The sequence below is a fragment of the Mytilus trossulus genome, chromosome 6 (genome assembly GCF_036588685.1).
Source record: "Mytilus trossulus isolate FHL-02 chromosome 6, PNRI_Mtr1.1.1.hap1, whole genome shotgun sequence".
Taxonomy (NCBI): Eukaryota; Metazoa; Mollusca; class Bivalvia; order Mytilida; family Mytilidae; genus Mytilus; species Mytilus trossulus.
Genome location: NC_086378.1, coordinates 29,309,334 through 29,329,929, shown reverse-complemented (window position 1 = coordinate 29,329,929; position 20,596 = coordinate 29,309,334). Strand labels below are relative to the sequence as shown.

General features: G+C 31.9%; 1 protein-coding gene across 1 annotated transcript; it reads left to right on the top strand.

Moving 5' to 3' along the window:
• The first annotated feature begins 300 nt into the window (after positions 1 to 300).
• Positions 301 to 20,124, top strand: LOC134721064 (G protein pathway suppressor 2-like). The gene is made up of 10 exons (XM_063583774.1): positions 301 to 530; positions 1,352 to 1,455; positions 2,355 to 2,482; positions 5,502 to 5,619; positions 6,952 to 7,102; positions 10,488 to 10,733; positions 12,594 to 12,682; positions 13,075 to 13,173; positions 15,474 to 15,548; positions 17,587 to 20,124. The coding sequence occupies exons 1-10, from the start codon at positions 434 to 436 to the stop codon at positions 17,830 to 17,832; spliced, it is 1,353 nt and encodes a 450-aa protein (XP_063439844.1). The 5' UTR covers positions 301 to 433; the 3' UTR covers positions 17,833 to 20,124.
• The last annotated feature ends 472 nt before the right edge of the window (positions 20,125 to 20,596 follow it).

Below are 20,596 nucleotides of genomic sequence, written 5' to 3'. Positions count from 1 at the left end.
ATGTGATTGTTTACATGTTGTGAAGCTTCTCCCATATAAGTAAATGTGATGTTAAAACCAGAATTAAATAACATAAAAAAAGACCTATAATAAGAAAAAAACAAGTACTAATTAACCGAAAATTTATTAAAAGTTGGTCCAATCAGGCAGATTAATGAATCATGGTAACATTTGTAATTGCTGCAATCAAAAACTGAATGTCATGAACATTAATTAATATAATGAATATGACAAAAACATGAATCACAATCAAACCATTAACAGAGGTACCGTAATATGTAAGGTAACAAACGTTTGAAAAAACACATATTAAAGATTCAAAAAAAACATAGAGATTTAAAGTAATGAGCTCTGGTTGCAATCCTAAGGCTTTGGCCATGTTGGCTCTATTGAAATTTTCTTTTTCAGAATTGTGACACTAAAAGACTTCAGAATGCCAGGTGCTGTATTAGAACGCCCTAAACTGACCAAGACTATGTATACAGCACTGAAAAAACATATTATGAAAGAAAGAGAGAAAAAGAAACAAGGTTAGTTATCGATTTCTGCTTTTAATGTTTTCATGGAAAAGAAGTTTGCCATGGTTTTTACCCTTTTCTCTCCACTACCTATTTAACATGCAATAACAAAATAACACATTGTCTTGCTTACTGCGTGTACAGGTACATTCATATTTATTCCAACAATTTTGTATGTAAAGACTGATATATTGATAGGTGTCATGGGCGAAGGCAACCAAAAAGTTGATACTTTTATGATTCACCATGTTCACTCAGTAAATTTTATATGAGGTACATGTATCTGTCAATGAGACAACAAAAAAAACCAAAAAGACATAAAGTCATATAGAAGATGCATGTAACATATACTGATACAGTCCTTAACATTAGAAAATAGTCTTATAATGATGGTCACTAAAAATTGATAGACACATATATAGTATAGAACTATATAGAGTATGGAACTTGTCAAACCATTGAAAGTTATTGGCCGATTATTTCTGTAAGTGTGGATGACTTTTTTTATCCAGGTGTCATTTATGTTTTTTTTTGCAATTTTAATTTATTAGAAATACAAGTACATGTAATGAAAGTTACTTTACAGAGTATGAATACCTTAACTATACTTTGCACTTTAAATCTCAAAATCACTTACAAATTGGATAAAAGATTTCTGGACTTTTACCTAAGTTTGTGATCAGTGAAGGGGTGAGATAAACATGACATCAATAAACTTCTTCAAAATGGCATTAATTACTTTTTTAATCCAGAATTTCGTTTTAAAATTGTTAGTTTTACTTATATTATTTCTGCTGAATTAAGTTGATTTGTTTTTGTTTTTGAATAATCAGAATTAGAACAGGATGAGCAATTAGAAAGAATGAGAAAGGAACAGGAATTAAGGAAGAAAAAAGAAAAGGAAGATAGTTTAACATTAGAACAGACAAAGGAACAAGTATGAATACTAAAACTGTTTGATATACCTGTATTAACAAAGGTGTTTTGACAGACAATGTGCCTTTTTTAAACCACAATGTTTTCGATATTCTACCCAGAAGCCAAGTTAGTTAGCATATCTTAGAGGAATAGTAACAAATCAAAAACTTAAGTATGTAGGCTTTTTAGTGTGCACCACATTTTTGATGTTATTACTTTATAGACATAAAACATATTAGTCATTCCTTATACTTTTATTCTAAATTCTATTTTGAGCCAGAGAAAATCATGAAAAAAGTTGATGCTGGTACAGTCACATGACAAAATTATGTCTATAAGCTGATAGACTAAACACTGTCATCCAATCAGAAGAGGCGTTACATCCAAAAATAAATTAACATGATTACTGAAAGATAAAAAAAACAGATTAAAAATTGGTTTTCTTTATGACAACCCAAGAATTTCAAACTTACAATATTTGGTCTCATGAAATTAAAGAAAGATTAAAATAGATTTAAAGACCAAAACCGCAAAGGTCAAAGCCACTGATATAAAAATACATGACTCTTTTTACAGAAAAGTAATTTATGGATCTCAAGAAATCTCAAGAATCATATTTCAGATTAGAAACCAAAATGAATTGTCACATGTATTGAGAAGACGTGTTCTTTTAATTTTGTTGTCAATATTTTAAAGTTCATGGTTACCATGGTTATAGTAACCAAAAAAGTATACAGTTTGTGCAAAATACAGATTTACTTGAACCTCACATGGTACAGGAACAAACATGAGTAAGTTATGATTTAGGAGAGACAAGACATTGAAATTTAAAATGCTAAGTATGTTTAGAGATTTCATTAATCTAAAAATAAAACCTATTTATAAGAACTTTTTGTCAACATTTAATGTACTTTGTAGTTACAAAACATGGAAAAGAAGTTGGAAACTCTAAAAGCAGAAAAACATGAGTTATTTTCACAGCTAAAGAAAGTTTTACATCAGGAGGATGAAACCAGGAAAAGGGCACAGATTAAAGAGCAACAAAAGTAATTATTTCTCAAATACAGCAATCATTGTATAAAATACTTATTAATAATTCTTAACTAGTTTATTTTGTTTATTTACAAATTAGATTTTTTTATGCCAGTGGAGCAGACAAAAGGAAAGGGGATAAGATTCAAGATTTCATACATGGCTTTAAGATATTCCAGCCTACTACATGTATCTGCAATTAAGAATTGAAACAATTTCTTCATTAAGCATGACTTAAAAGCGAACAGGTCTATGGTGTTACAAAGCGATTCACTTGTCCTTTTTATGATACCAGCTATGACATCCTTGAACTTAATCTGTCAATCAAAGTGAGGAACAGATCAATTATAAACAGGAATACAGATATCAACAATAACAACTAGAAAAAGGGCACTAAAGATTTAGTTAACTATTTTAGATGTGAACAAAATTAGTTCAGGGCTTAATTGGATGCCTGTAACACAGGCGTTAAAACCTTATGTCTTTCAACTGCACTCAATACAAGCTTCGGATCCTGTGACCTTTGGTTTATGGTGATATTCCAATAATCAAATGTAAAAGTTACTTGTTGCTGGGTACAGCCATTGATATTTAACACACCCATGATCATAACCTGTATGTTCCGTAAATTAATATTAATTACTATTTTCTCAAATTTTGCCCAATTGAAAAAAAGAAATGTATGATGTCTTATACCCCTACAACCTTTCACAGAAAAAGTTGATAAACAGATTATGTATTGTTTTTCAAATTTTAGGATGGTTTTTATACGACCGCAAATTTTGAAAAAATTTTCGTCGTATATTGCTATCACGTTGGCGTCGTCGTCGTCGTCGTCGTCGTCGTCGTCGTCGTCGTCGTCGTCGTCGTCGTCGTCCGAATACTTTTAGTTTTCGCACTCTAACTTTAGTAAAAGTGAATATAAATCTATAAAATTTTATCACAAGGTTTATGACCACAAAAGGAAGGTTGGTATTGATTTTGGGAGTTTTGGTCCCAACATTTTAGGAATAAGGGGCCAAAAAGGGCCCAAATAAGCTTTTCTTGGTTTTCGCACTATAACTTTAGTTTAAGTAAATAGAAATCTATGAAATTTTGACACAAGGTTTATGACCACAAAAGAAAGGTTGGGATTGATTTTGGGAGTTTTGGTTTCAACAGTGTAGGAATTAGGGGTCAAAAAAGGGCCCAAATAAGCATTATTCTTGGTTTTCGCACAATAACTTTAGTTTAAGTAAATAGAAAATAATGAAATTTAAACACAATGTTTATGACCACAAAAGGAAGGTTGGTATTGATTTTGGGAGTTAAGGTCCCAACAGTTTAGGAATTAGGGGCCAAAAAGGGACCCAAATAAGCATTTTTCTTGGTTTTCGCACCATAACTTTAGTATAAGTAAATAGAAATCTATGAAATTTAAACACAAGGTTTATGACCATAAAAGGAAGGTTGGTAATGATTTTGGGAGTTTTGGTCCCAACAGTTTAGGAATAAGGGGTCCAAAGGGTCCAAAATTAAACTTTGTTTGATTTCATCAAAATTGAATAATTGGGGTTCTTTGATATGCCGAATCTAACTGTGTATGTAGATTTTTAACTTTTGGTCCCGTTTTCAAATTGGTCTACATTAAGGTCCAAAGGGTCCAAAATTAAACTTCGTTTGATTTTGACCAAAAATTAATCGGTTGGGTTCTTTGATATGCTGAATCTAAAAATGTACTTAGATTCTTGACTATCGGCCCAGTTTTCAAGTTGGTCCAAATCGGGGTCCAAAATTAAACTTTGTTTGATTTCATCAAAAATTGAATAATTGGGGTTCTTTGATACCGAGTATGTAGATTCCTCATTTTTGGTCTTATTTTCAAATTGGTCTACATTAAAGTCCAAAGGGTCCAAAATTAAACTTAGTTTGATTTTAACAAAAATTGAAATCTTGGGGTTCTTTGATATGCTGAATCCAAACATGTACTTAGATTTTTGATTATGGGCCCAGTTTTCAAGTTGGTCCAAATCAGGATCTAAAATTATATTAAGTTTTGTGCAATAGCAAGTCTTTTCAATTGCACAGTATTGCACAATGGCAAGAAATATCTTATTGCAAAATATTGTGAAATAGCAATTTTGTTTTTAATTAGAGTTATCTTTCTTTGTCCAGAATAGTAAGCAAGAAATATCTAATTGTAAGAATTTTTTTATTTGGAGTTATCTTTCTTTGTCCAGAATCAACTTAAATCTTTGTTATATATACATTCACTTTTTACTACCAACTGATAAATTAAAATAATATTTACCATTCAGTGATAACAAGCAGTTTTTTTACATCTTAACATTTTATGATGTATTTAAATGAGTAGTAATTGTTGCAAACTCCATTAGAAATTTTAATTGAGATTAGTTTTGGAATAAGGGAAAGGGGGATGTGATTAAAAAAATTGGGTTCAATTTTCTCATTTGAAATTTCATAAATAAAAAGAAAATTTCTTCAAACATTTTTTTGAGAGGAATAATATTCAACAGCATAGTGAATTGCTCTAAGAGAAAACAAAAATTTTAATTTCATTAGAACACATTCATTCTGTGTCAGAAACCTATGCTGTGTCAACTATTTAATCACAATCCAAATTTAGAGCTGAATCCAGCTTGATTGTTGTGTCCATACTTGCCCCAACCGTTCTGGGTTCAACCTCTGCGGTCGTATAAAGCTACGCCCTGCGGAGCATCTGGTTAGCTATGTCTCGTCCTAGGGCTGTCATCCTTCGATGATGTGGTACATGTAGCTGAGTAACTCCCTATGGTGTGAAAAACCATTGATAATCTGTTGTCGCACTTGATGGTATTCTATTTGAGTATAAACTCCCTTTGGTTTGAAAAATTATTGATACCCTGTTAGTATAGGAAAAATCGATCTGTGAAAATATCATTCTGTTACAAATTATGAAATAGTTTTTATTTTGTGAGGACTGAACTTACCAAAATGTGTTTCAAAGCAGAAGGAGGACTAAGTTAGTGAGTAATTTGTATTTTTTACTTTTAGTGAAATGTTGAATATCCAACAAGCTTATCAAACTCACATTCCTGTGTCAAGTCATTCAATGTTGCAAATGCAGTCTGGGAGACCAACTCTTTATAGACCTCAACAACCAATGATTCCTGTGAGTATTAACAGAGCTCTTACATAATAAAACAACCAATGATTCCTGTGAGTATTAACAGAGCTCTCACATAATTAACCAATGATTCCTGTGAGTATTAACAGAGCTCTCACATAATTAACCAATGATTCCTGTGAGTATTAACAGAGCTCTCACATAATAAGACATAGTCCAAGTTCTAGTTTCACTGCTCAGCTGTTACTGCATGGTTAATTTTTGGGATACTATTTCAATGATATTTTTAAGATGACTTTGGAGTCATTCAGGGGCATTAAGCTTAAAATTTGTGAACATGATTCACAATGCAAAATCTTTCAAACTGAGAAGGAGTCCTTATGTTGTATTGTCATAAGCATATGTTTTGGTATAATGGCTTACTGGAAAATTTCAGCTAAACCTTTGATTCACGATTGAATTCTGCCTCATTTTCACGATTTGTGGTGTTTATTTATGTGTGGTTTTAGTTCTATGAATTGAGTTCAAGTGAAATAATTGTGGTATTTTTATTTACATGTATCACATTTTACCTCTCTTAAATAGTGAAAATTGCACTGTTTACAGTTTTTGGTTTCAACAAATGAATTTACAAAATAATTGTATGGGTTGTAAGTTTCCAATAGCTAAAACTAAAAGTGAAGATTAAGATTTTGATTAAATATAAGTGACACTATATAAATAACACATAGCTTAGAGGGTGATAGAGCAGATTTTTACCCCGAGAAAACATTGTCAACTGTGGCGAAGCTTTTTTGAGGGGTACCAATCGCTATATCACCCCCTTAGGGCTATATGTGTTATTTAATTTATTATACCGAATGTCCTATCATTATTGTCTTTTACAGATGAATTTTATTTCAAATTATTTTCTATGACCTCACTTAATACATTACAATGTTACAGATATTAGAAGAATCAACAGAAGCGAATCAAGATGTTTTATTTTTTTTATTTTAACAATCAAATTATAGAATCTGAGCCAAAACGTAGAACTTAAGCATTGTCTTTAATAACTTGATATAAATTCAATTCACTGCCCTTTAAGTTATCTATTTTTTATTGGTCTAGACAAGAGGGTAACATTCAAAAAATTTGTTACCCCCTCAACCATGTGATAGAATAAATTAACACTCTGGTATTAGCCAATCAAAATATGGCATTTTAACGTGGAGTATAATAAGCATTTGTCTGTTTTATTCCTTTAAGTCTTATATTACTTTTGACAAGAGGAAAAACTAAATTCAAATTATTTAGCAAAGTTAATCATGATTCTCAGTCATAAAAATTATTATTTCTATATAAATTCTTGATTGGTTTATGATTTGATCTTTTTAGCAAATGCAGATGAAGAGACCACACAGTCCATCTCCCCCACCAACTTCAGTGTATCAACAGTACACTGAGTCTAAAATGATGCAAGCAACAATGCAACCAACAGCACCCAAGCAACACAGTCCTTATCCTCACCATGCACAGGCCGATTATAGTAAGTACCCAAATGAAGACAAAAATACACTACCAGATCTTTTTTCAACTTTTACTCTTGATTACATGTAGTGTAGATATATAAGAAGATGTTGTATGAGTGCCAATGTAACAACTCTCAATCCAAGTCACAATTTGTAAAAGTAAGCCATTATAGGTCAAAGTAAGGCCTTCAACACGAGATCCAACACACGACAACCACAGAACATCATGTTCCTGACTTAGGACAGGTGCAAAGAAATCTAGCGGGTTTATATATATATTATTTAAAAATTTGTTATGATTAGCTACAAGAGTGAATTAGTACATAATATACAGTACCCTTCAAGAGTACCAACTCTCCCACACCCTACACCGAGGAAAATGTCGGAGCCACTCCGAAAAACTCCGATATTCCTCCCAAAATGTTGGCAGGAATTTGGGAGTAATCTCTCCCAAAATCAGGTAAATGTTTATTGTGATAACGAGCTCACTCTCTACACCGAGGAATTAATTGCCCTTATCCTACTTTGATCTATACCGGCTCAAGACTGAATGGGTAATTGGATTACCTGACAGGTAAAGGTTGAAGTAATAAAGAATTATATTTCCAGTCAACTGTACCAGTTTAAGTGTCAAACAAGTGTATAATTTTAAATGTCTTTTATACTAATTAAATTTCATTTGTGGTAATAAAAACTAAAGTCAAAATATTTTCGTATTTTTTGTTAGCCCATCTAAAAATATCTTAACCTTAATGTACTTGCTTTAAAAAAAAACGATTATAAAACATAGCGGAATATGTGAAAAACAAAATATTCTACTTCAAAGTTAAAGTCTTTATTTAAAAATTATAAGTCTAAAAGTTTTATATATGCAAGTAAAAAGGAAAATTTATTCACCATTCATTAGACAAAATAATTGCCCCTTAATAATTGTGTAAATCTACGGCATTTTCTTTTTATGATTATCTAATTGCTGGAATGATTAAAAGATTTAAAAGCAAAATGTTGTTGTTAATTCTTTCAATTGTATTTAAGTTTTATAAAAAATGAAAACTACTTAATTTTGACCTCGATGTCTTCACCAGTAAATTAATATTTTATTTACGAAATGAGCATACTTGTGTAAAAATAACCGGAAACTTTCGCTAAATTAATCTGAGCAATTAAATAAAATTACGTGTTTGAAAGTTTTGTATATTCAAGTAAAAAAGGAAAATATTATTCACCATTCGTTATGCTTAACAATTACGGCATTTTCGTTTTACGATTTGTTGGCAGTACAGCAGAATAATAATACATTTCCGTTACAACAGGAATACTTCCAGCTGCATTAATTCGTCTTTGTTTAATATTAACTTTCGCACAATGAATGTAAATTTGTGTATTTTCAACAAAAGATTTTAAAAACAATTATTTGCCGTGCGAAGACAATTCCACGATACACCGACCGTGGGAAAGTCCATTCAAGGTTTCTAAAGTTGCAGAACGACATTATTGTGCAATCGTATTGAGGCTCCAGAAGGTCCTTTTACAATTGATTTATAGGGAAAATATAATTCTTATCAGAATAAACGTGAACACATTTTTAACTATTTGAATTTAAATGTTTTATCTTTCAAAAAAGAAAGTACATTAGTTATATGTCCATGGTCAATAATATAGATTTACAGTTGGTGATGTATTAATTGAAATTATGATGGAAATTGTCCGGGGTGATTGATTGTATTCAAATGACAATAATCATGATAATACGATAAAGAAATGCCAATTGTAGGCGGTTGGGAAATTTTGAAAATAAAATGATGACTGATTTTACTGGAATAGAATATTATGATGGGCAATAATGAGGTTTGATAAATTTTATTAATAATTAAAGGATTAGTGACCTATCGGATAGCGATAAGCCTATTACTTATCATCACAACTTTTAACATCTTTTGTAAACGTAAAATGATTGAGTGTCATAAACTTGTCAAACACCGGTAGAATTATAGTACATTTATTATATAATTAATGTGAAAATATTTTTCACTTTCCAAATTCAAATGACGAAATTGATATAAATACTTTCGTCAATTTCAAAACCGTTCCGTAAAATGCGAAAATGACGAGCACTATCAATATCACTTGAAATTATTTCCTTTGTCAACAGAGTTGTCATTTAACAGTTTCTGTTCGTAATTTGAATTATTCAAGTCTGTATAAATGTACTGAGGTGGTGAAACATCATATTTTACATTGCTCAATAAATTAAGTTTACTTGATGATCCGATGAATCGGGTTACCGAAAAAAACAACATGATTTTATTAGCCAGTTGATTTTTTAAAAATGAACAATTAATGCGCTGATATTGCTTATTGAATAAGTTATAAAAGAAACTAATTGTGGCAAAATCGTCCTTGCTGAAAGAACACAATGTATGACCTGACCGGACTGTAATAGAAACTCAAAATAACTATTTTTTTCATACTTTTTCGTATGTACGTTCTATTTTAAAGATAACGGCATAAGACACAAATATAAAAGATAATAATTATCTTATTCTAAATGATATTGTCACATGTTTATCCGTCAAAGAAAGGAAAACATTTGTTCAATTTATAATACCGTGATTTTAAAGCACACCTGTGCAACCAAGATCGATTAAATGTTCAAAGGTAAATTATCTGGGTAATCCAATTATGTTGTCACACGTCGTTAATTTGAAGTACATCCGATGGGCAATAAACCAATTAACAGCCACGCGGTGTTGGGAGAGAATCTTTGGAGGATTTTAGGAGTGAAATCCGCGGTACTCGGTGTGATTCCGAGAAACACGGAAATCGGAGAAAAAAGTTATCGAATCGATATTTTTGAAGAGTACTGTACATGTACTGTGGATTCATTATTATACGTTGGATACTAATTTTCATAGATTTGGTGGGTACAGGTGACCCACAAATTTTAATGTTCAACAAACTAAAAATTTTCAATTGTCTTATATTTTGACTTTGGTTAAACCATTAGACTAAACATCCACAAAAGTGTGAGGTTTCCTCAACCCTCAAAAATTTGTATTGAATGTGCAATAAATCCATCCCTCTTATATTTTCTATGCCATTTTACATCTAAATGATCTAAGGCTAAAATTTTTGATTTGTTGTTTCACATATTATTTTATGTGAAAAGTCAGCCAATCAGGGAAAAGATATAAATTATAAAATATTTTATAAGACTATATTTTTTTAGCTTTACTGTGTATTTCAAACTTAATTACAATGTAACTATATAAGTTTGGGTTTTTTTTTGTTATTTTATTTTGTATTTTTTTTTAACTGAAAACATTTTGAATGTACAATGCATTGTTCACATCATACAAATTGATTCAAAATTATAATCATAATTTTTATTTATATTTCCAGAGACAAGTTCCTATCCTGGACACACCCCTTCAAGTCAGGTGACATACACCAGTAAACCCTCTGTTCATGCTTACCAACAACAACAACAACAGGCAGCAGTTTACACTGGAAATAAATCTCCCGGTAAAAGTTACCCAGCATCACAGTCAGCATTCACATCATATCCTAACCACTACGCCCACCAGCAACAGAAACAGATCCCTGAATCTTACCCTGGATATCCCAGGATGCAACAGCCGCCAACTGGTAAGTAATACTGTAGTCACTATTAAAATACTTCCTATGCCCAACAGGAACAGAAACAGATCCCGGAATCTTACCCTGGATATCCCAGGATGCAACAGCCAACTGGTAAGTAATACTGTAGTCACTATTAAAATACTTCCTATGCCCAACAGCAACAGAAACAGATCCCGGAATCTTACCCTGGATATCCCAGGATGCAACAGCCAACTGGTAAGTAATACTGTAGTCACTATTAAAATACTTCCTATGCCCAACAGCAACAGAAACAGATCCCTGAATCCTACCCTGGATATCCCAGGATGCAACAGCCAACTGGTAAGTAATACTGTAGTCACTATTAAAATACTTCCTATGCCCAACAGGAACAGAAACAGATCCCAGAATCTTACCCTGGATATCACAGGATGCAACAGCCAACTGGTAAGTAATACTGTAGTCACTATTAAAATATATCCTATGCCCAACAGCGACAGAAACAGATCCCGGAATCTTACCCTGGATATCCCAGGATGCAACAGCCAACTGGTAAGTAATACTGTAGTCACTATTAAAATACTTCCTATGCCCAACAGCAACAGAAACAGATCCCTGAGTCTTACCCTGGATATCCCAGGATGCAACAGCCAACTGGTAAGTTATACTGTAGTCACTATTAAAATACTTCCTATGCCAACCAGCTACAGAAACAGATCCATGAATCCTACCCTGGATATCCCAGGATGCAACAGCCAACTGGTAAGTTATACTGTAGTCACTATTAAAATACTTCCTATGCCCAACAGAAACAGATCCCTGAATCTTACCCTGGATATCCCAGGATGCAACAGCCACCAACTGGTAGGTAACACCATAGTCACTATTAAAATACTTCCTATGCCCAACAGCAACAGATCCCTGAATCTTACCCTGGATATCCCAGGATGCAACAGCCAACTGGTAAGTTATACGGTAGACACTAATTAAATACTTCCTATGCCAACCAGCAACAGAAACAGATTCCAAAGACTGAGTCTTACCCTAGATATCGCAGGATGCAACAGCCACCTGGTAAGTTATAGTCAACATTGACAAAACAAACACAAACAGATCCCAAACAGAGTCTTGTCCTTTACAGCTATTTGATACCCCAGGATGCAACAGCCAACAAGTGTTCAGTGTGAAAGATTTTTTTTTTATCAATATACATACTACATGTATTTGCAAATTTATCAGTTCGCACTTATATTGTATCTTGACTATAATACAGGTCACTAAAACCAGCACTTATCAGTATAAATAAAAATTAAGAGATGTTATATGATTGCCAATTAGACAACTATCCACCAGAGGCCAACCTTAGGTGTTTTAAGCAACTAAAGGTCACTGTACAGCTTTAAATAATAAGCTCATATGCTATAGTGTGTTATTAAAAGACCAGTGACAAAATGTTAGACAAGTCAAACCAAAAAAACAATGAAATGATTTGTGAAAAACTAGAATGTCACAACTGCCTGATAATAAATTGATTTCAGAAGGCAGGCTAAGCAAGAAAGTGACTAGACTTTAAAGGGTTTCTAATATTTGTCGTTAGTTCTAATGCATGCATTATACAAATCTTAATTCTACTTATCATTCATTGATAATAGAAAAATAAAGATCTGTTTATTTTATCTTGTTTATATAGAAAAGAAGATATGAATTGCCAATGAGACAACTATCCACAAAAGACCAAAATAAAACAAACTTTAACAACTATAGGTCACTGTACAGCCTTCAACAATGAGCAAAGCCCATACCGCATAGTCAGCGATAAAAGGCCCCGATAAGATTGTATTGTCTTTATGAATTTTTTTTTGTATTTAATTTTTATTGGTAATGTAGGATATATGGGCCAAACACTACAGCAACAGTTAGAGCATGCCAATCAGAAAGCTGGTTTTAATGAAGAAAACAAGTATAAACTTCAACAGGTACTTACAAAAATTTTCTAGACATATTACTTGTATGTGTATTACTAATGTAAGACTGAAATTATAATATCTGGACAAAAACTCTTATGGTAATACATGTTTTTCTATAGAAAAAAAATATTGGCCAGTTTATATCTTGATATTTTAGTTGTCCTACATTGTATTTCAGTTCAATTTGGAAAAAAAAACAAACATAAAGATAAATGTGGTTCAGGTTGAATACACCCTTCTTCCAACTTTAAATATAATTTGCACAAAATTGTTAGTTAAGGCAGAAAGTGTGATAAAGCTTTTTTTTGTCCCTCTCATTAAAAAGTGTCAAACAGTAATGTAGTTTAAGTAACCATTCTTGAGAGTAATATTATTTTACACAAATAGAATTAACTTTTCAGCAACAACAGATTAGAGGAGTTGCACCAATATCAGCCCAGACTCCCCAGGCATTATTACACCAACAAATACAGTTACAACAGCAGCAGCCCCAGCAAAAGGTCTGTTATTATTAATATGATGTTTAATGACTTTTATATGGTTCAAGTGCAATTGTCCAATAGTCTTATTAAATTAGCTGAAGTACTGTTAATGTAGAAATTGTTGCAAGGTTTTTATTGTTGCGAAAAATGTGACAGAGTTGTAAATGCAATAATTTAAAGTCACATTTTGAAATATTTTATATAAATTAAACAGGTTGTTTCTCTAAAAATTAAGATCGCATTTAAGTCTTAAATGACAAAATCGCAATAATAAATGCACGCAATAATTTATGAAATTACAGTATTCCCATTTCTGTAGATTCATGGTTCAATTTTATCACAAGTAGAGAAATTCTACAACTTAATTATAATATTCCCAATAAACATAGTAGGGTAATGCTTATGGATATAAACATACTTTTATGAAAAAGCTTTTTTTAGTCCATTAGGCCAAAAGGTGTTTGGTGAACACTGTACATGTGATTGGTAAAATCAAACTGGATAAAAATACCATAGTGAGATATAATTCTTTCCATCCAGCCAAGGACTAATGAATAATTAAAGTGTAAATAAGCTAATATATGTAACACTCAGAAACGTGTCCTTCCCCCCAAACGTGTCCGATACTCCCAAACATGTCCACATCGACGTCACTGAACTGCAAAACATGTCTAGTTGTAAAAAGGGCGTCAAAGCGTGTCATTTGTATTATTTAAATGCCTAAAAACGTGTCCATTTTTTAATTAACACCCAAACGTGCCCAATCCGTCAAATGTGCCCAATCCCCCAAACTTGTCCTATAATACAAAGGGAACTTAAAGATTGTTACACTGATATTCCGTAAAAATAAAACTGTCCTTTTGCGCTCCAAAAAATATAATTTAATTCCGAGTTACGATTAAGTGTAGATACTTAAAAACCGTAAAGTGTAAATTCTTATAACTGTACACAATTCATTTAGGCCTAATCCCAAATTTCCGGAATAATTAAGGTAAAATCCAAGAGTTCCGGCAAATATTTTTCCGCGTCTCATTATATAACTTATCCAAAGTATGTTGTCGTCCTGTCCATGCATTATATTTGCCACTGGACGTAATGTCTCTTGTTTGCGTGTATTTAAGTGATGCTCGAAACTAAAAGTTCATAATAAAAAACCTTACTACCAGTTTATAATCTTAAGAGCTTTTTTTCCATTTTTTTGAGAGAATCAAATGTGAAGTTTTAAAAAAAAAATCGGTCTTTACTGGCTCTTTAGATTTTTAAGTTTAACTAAGGTTTATCCCGAATAATCGTAAACAAATTTGGCCCAATCCAAAATCCCCGGTATGATAATAAAACTTATGTATAGTATTTATTGTTAATATGATATCGTTCAGATAATGCATGAAATATTTGGCACTGGAATTATGAATCTTCTTTGTATGTCTTCACTTTAGTAGTGATGCTGAAAATCTAAAATTTATTGAAATATCTGATAAACAGTTTATCATTTGAATATCTTTTAAAATATCAGAACTGTTGAAAAGAAGGAAGTCAATTCTTTCAAAATCCTACCGTGCAATATTCGCAGATTACAGCTGATTTCCAAATGCTTGCAAGGTAAAACTTTGTTTGGCTTGCTTGCTTTGTTTGTGTAACTGTCAATACAAGCTTTGTAAATAAGACTGACATCTTTAAACAATATGTATAGGCATAGTTTAACCTGAATATATTATATTTGAATTTAATTTGGTGTTATCCCATGGTAAACGCTTAATCCAACTGAACTAGAATTGTTTGTACATGTATGTGCGTTCTTAACGAGCATAATACTTGCAACTGGAGTATAAGCAATTTCAGTCAAAAGTCGATTTATATGTTACATATTAAATTTGCAATAACAACCGGCATTGAACTAACTGATACTAATAAATGATCATTTTATCAACTGTGTCCCCCCCATTATAGAATTGCCGTAAACGTTATTGATTTTATTCATGTATTAGCGCTAAAAGACGTGAGATGTCCTGGCGTTAAATAGTGGACACGCTTTGGCGAAAAACAATTATCGGACACGTTTGGGGGTTATAAAATCAGACACGTTTGGGGAATATTGGATATTACGGACACATTTAGGGAGAATAGACACGTTTGGGGGAATCGGACATGTTTGGGGGACAGGACACGTTTGGGAGTGTTACATATATAATGTTACTGGAGTATAAATTTCAAATCAGTAAGCTTAGATAATGATGAGTTGTGGTTGAGGCTGATTGATGTATACAAGTAAGTTTTTGTTTCAAAACTTCAATTTACATTTTCTACATTGTAAATTACAGGGCAGCATAGTGACAGGATACTCAGCCAGAGGTCAGGCTCCACCCCAATCTACTGCTTATCAACAGTCTCAACAGGTAACTTATATTATAGGTCCAAGTTTGCCTCTGCTATGTTGAAGGGACTATACACATAGTTACCCTAATTGGCAGTTTCAGAATCTAATGCATCCTATGTAATATTTTCAAAAGCGTACACCAAAGCATTGTTATTGGTTTAAAACATTATAAACAATGGAAATTCAACCAATGATGTAACGTTATATTCACTTTGGGTTACGAACAATTAAATTAGCCATGATGCTTTAGATTCTGAAACCGCCAATTGTGTGTATACGTCTATAGCAATTTCTTAAAATCTTGACAGAAATAAGACCTTGAATGTCCATATCAGCTAGGTTATTATTCACAAATTAATATAATTTTATGTGCATTTACCATTTAAAAGTGACCTCAGTGGCCAAGTGGTCTAAGTAAGTCATTGTTTGTGATCACTTGCATGTATACTCTGATGTTGTGAGTTTGAACACTACTCTAAATAAGGTGTGCTTGAATGTGATCTTTATTGTCAGATTAGAATTGACAGATATCATGCTGAAATTGTTGGTTCCTTCCAGGTATGCAGGCTTCTTCCTCAACTAATGAAAAATGGTCGCATTCAAAAACGTTATAGGAAATACTTCTATCCCATTGCAATTCTTTTTACAAAGATTAAAGCATCACAAAAATTAAAACTTGTAGTAATTTTGAGTATGAAAGCATTTTTGCAGGAGAGGAATTGGTACATATGCAAACTTTGTATAATTGACAATTACTTATATAGATTGTGCCTTGTCATTTATTTAATGAATGGCTATTATTTATTTTGATTTTATTGAACCATAAAACTTATTTTTGACTCTTCACATTGAATAATCTGCGAAGCGGATTATGTAAAATGTGAAGAGTCAAAAATTAGTTTTATGGTTCAATAAAATCAAAATAAATCATTGCCATTTATTATAAACAAATTTCTATCAAAAATAAGGCTCAAAGAACTTTTTAAATTATTTATATAAACAATAACAAGCGTACACACATGTTGGCGTATGAATACTCAACGTCAGAGTGGGTGTGTCGCCATCAAAATTGACAACATTGAAAATAAAACTAATAATTTTAACCAATCAGAAGACAGTAAAAACACCAAATTTATTTATTTCTTAAGAAGTCATCACAATTACCATTGAAAAAGCATGCATTGTATGAATTCATATGACATACCAAATAAAATTGAGAATGGAAATGAGGAATGTGTCAAAGAGACAACAACCCGACCAAAGAAAAAACAACTGCAGAAGGTCACCAACAGGTCTTCAATGTAGCGAGAAATTCCCGCACCCGGAGGCGTCCTTCAGCTGGCCCTTAAACAAATATATACTAGTTCAGTGATATTGAACGCCATACTAATTTCCAAATTGTACACAAGAAACCAAAATTAAAATAATACAAGACTAACAAAGGCCAGAGGCTCCTGACTTGGGACAGACGCAAAAATGCGGCGGGGTTAAACATGTTTGTGAGATCTCGATCCTCCCCCTAAACCTCTAGCCAATGTAGAAAAGTAAACGCATAACAATACGCACATTAAAATTCAGTTCAAGAGAAGTCTGAGTCTGATATCAGAAGATGTAACCAAAGAAAATAAACAAAATGACAATAATACATAAATAACAACAGACTACTAGCAGTTAACGACATGCCAGCTCCAGACTTCAATAAAACTGACTGAAAGTTTATGATTTCATCATATGAAACATATATATGATCAGACCATATTGATGATGCAATAATTTCAAATACGAAAGAAATAGTCATATTTTAGGTTAGCTTACTGAAATTTTATATTGAACATATAGAAAAAGAAGACATTCAAACTTTGTATACTGGGCTATTATTGTTTCTTTTTGTTACTGTCTTATTTATGTTTTATATTGTAACTATGCTCCTTGTGAGCCCATTTAATGGAAATAAAAATCTTATTCTTGTACATATATTGATAGAAATGTATGATGTTCATGTGTCTATATATATGTTAAAATAGTAACAGCAAATTCAAAATTTTTTTTTTTTGTAGAACTATTCCCCACAACAAGCGTCCCAAGTTAGAATGTCTACTCAGATGACAGGTCAACCAATGACAGGCCAGCCAATGACTGCTCAACCAATGACAGGACAACCAATGACTGCTCAGCCAATGACAGGTCAACCGATGACAGCTCAGCCTATGACTGGTCAACCAATGACGGCACAGCCAATGACTGGACAACCTATGACAGCCCAGCCAATGGGAGGACAGCATGGTGGGAGACAATATTTTTAAGAAGATACTGTATAGCTGATTAGAACTGGTTTTCTTTGTTGTTAAAATGTGCTGTAAATAACTGATTATCTCCCCCTGATTTGGTTATACGAAGTATCCAAATTAGCAATCAGCATTGTTAATTTGTTGTTTTGTTATTGTGGCTAAGAAGTTTATGTTTTTATGGAACATGTATATGATGTGTTTACTTATTGTAAAGTGAGGATTACAAATGTTTTTGAAGAATTTTTTAGTTCACAGAAGAGAAAAGGTTGATTATGTTAAAAAAAAATCCAAGAGATAAGAGAATACAGTGTCCCCTGCCTAATCCAACATCCGGTTTTAACCGACACATAATCATGGTCCCAAAATATGCATATCCTTGCGTAAGAAAACTGAGTACTCTGACACCTAACATTACATAGGTTACACTTTACTGAGTGTACTCGATTACTTCTGATTGTACAACCTGATAGTTTTCTGTATGAGATTTTTGAAAAACATTATAGGATTCAGTGTACTACATATTGTAATAGTTGGGATTGGATATTGTAAGAAAATTTTAAATGTCTGACTTTTGGTTTTCCACTTGGAAAACTCAAGTGCAACTATGGAAAATTTCTCTCTGTCCTCTCAATATTCAATTTTTAGTTAGCTTAAATTAAAAAAAAACATGTTATTTCAAAGAAGGCTGGGTCTTCAAAGAGTTGGTGCATTTTATTTTGTATCTAAGTTTATGTGATATTTGGTTTTTCTCCCCTTTACTACTGACTTTTCAACAATGTCACTTTATTTCATAAATGGGACTCAGTTTGTAAAACTCAAACACTAAGAATTTTTAATGGTAAAGTAAATTAAAAAAAAAATTAAAAAAAAGTATATGTGTTTACTTAAATTAGATTTGCACTCAATTGATAAACAGGGACCCAGGAAACTTATATAATTTATCTACAGTTTATGATCAGCATGTTACATTGTCATATTGGAAATATATTGTTCTCACAATTTTACAGAGGTAATCATTTTCAACTGTATTCTGGGGGGAAAAGAGCCTTCTGATATATTGTGCTATAAATTGGGAATGAAAATAAGTCTAATATTTTGTTATTTTCACTGTATTTTACATATTTTAATTATTATTATCTACAAGTATCATGTGCTTAAAGAAATATAATAGAAAAAGTGTGGTGTATCTTGTTAAATGTATACAATGTTTTAATTAAACATGAGTTATGAGAAAAAAAATTGTTGTTTTTAACATAACAAAAATAGACATATAACATGTTTAAAGAGATAAACCAGCAACAAACGACAACGGCTGAATTTAAGATTTAATTTTCTCCTCATATTGCTTCTAAAACTAAACTAAAATAAAATCATTCCTCATAAACATAATTGTTTGACACACACATGCTGATAAGTAAAGTACAGCTAATCCTTTGCCCTTAAGAGATATTATTTTGTGTATATCTCCATGTTTTGAAAAGATTGCTCATGTAATGGTTATTTCTTCCTCTGTGATATTTCATAAGGTGTAGAATTTGTCCCAGTAAATTTTTTCCAGACATGTATAGTACATGTATATACAGATTGATTTGTCCGGTGGAGTGAAATTCTATCCCTCTTATAGGGATAGTATTGAACAGTATATCTTTTCCGCTCCATGTACTTGCAATCAATATACACCTGACCATAGTGATAAATGTGTCACAAAGGTAGAACATATTTGCATAATTTAACAATCAAAGGGAGGTAGTTATGACCTATTTTCATTTTACAAACATTATCATGATTATATTTCAGAATCAATTTCATAGTGAAATTGTTCCTTTATTTAAATTTTTTATATTCATTCATATGAAAGACGACTTAAATGAAAAATTGATATGACTGAAAATATTTCACTAGTAAATACGCTACAGCTATTGAAACTGGTCCTATATATTGTGCTGTTATGAATACTTTGATTTTGTCACATCAACAATTCCAAACTGATATTCTTTTTCTCTAATTCTTCGTCAATTTATCCTTTCTGCACCCATTGTATTAAAAAAAAAATTGATCAACGTGTGGTTTGTTTGATCTCAGTACTTCATTGATTAAAATCTGATTATAACGTTGAATTTTCTTGCTTTCCTCTGAAATTCCTACTGGCATGAAGAAAGGCGACCATGTCTGATGACGTCACATAGAAAGAACACATCTTTTTGCAGATCATTCAAAAAGAAGGAATAAGTTTGCCTGCATAATGTTAGAAAATCATTAGAGAAACAGATTTCACCACCAAATTTTGTGTAATACGGTATTTATCCACTCTCAACAGTTAAAGCCTTGCATTTTAAATTTGAACATTTAACTGTCTCGAGTGGATAAATTTATCGTATTACACTCGATGCAGTGGTAGAATCTATATGTATTTGGGTAGTCAAAAATATATATATAATAAACATGCTCAGATTACTCTATTACTGTTTATCATAGAAATGCAACTGTATTTCTACCTTTACTTTTTTATTTGTACTGAGATATGAAAAACAACTCACTTTTACCTGTATTTCACTCACCTATATATTTTCTTATTGATCATGATATTATTTCACAATTCAAAACTGTGAAATAACTCCTGGTTTTGTTTCATACGTTTCATGACAGTTGTATTTTAAAAGAATGATATTTACTATTATTTCAGGATTTAAAAAAAACTATAATCTAAATCAAATTATTTCCCATGGAATAAGATTTTTAAGAATTGAAGATAAAGTGCAGAATTGAAGGATTTTTAGGC

What these genes read in the sequence shown, in the direction of transcription:
- LOC134721064 (XM_063583774.1), top strand. Translation starts at nt 434, where the DNA reads ATGCCAGGTGCTGTATTAGAACGCCCTAAACTGACCAAGACTATGTAT. An exon ending in TAGAACAGACAAAGGAACAA is followed by an intron (nt 1,456 to 2,354) that starts GTATGAATACTA and finishes TGTACTTTGTAG; the next exon opens with TTACAAAACATGGAAAAGAA. An exon ending in CAGATTAAAGAGCAACAAAA is followed by an intron (nt 2,483 to 5,501) that starts GTAATTATTTCT and finishes TTTTACTTTTAG; the next exon opens with TGAAATGTTGAATATCCAAC.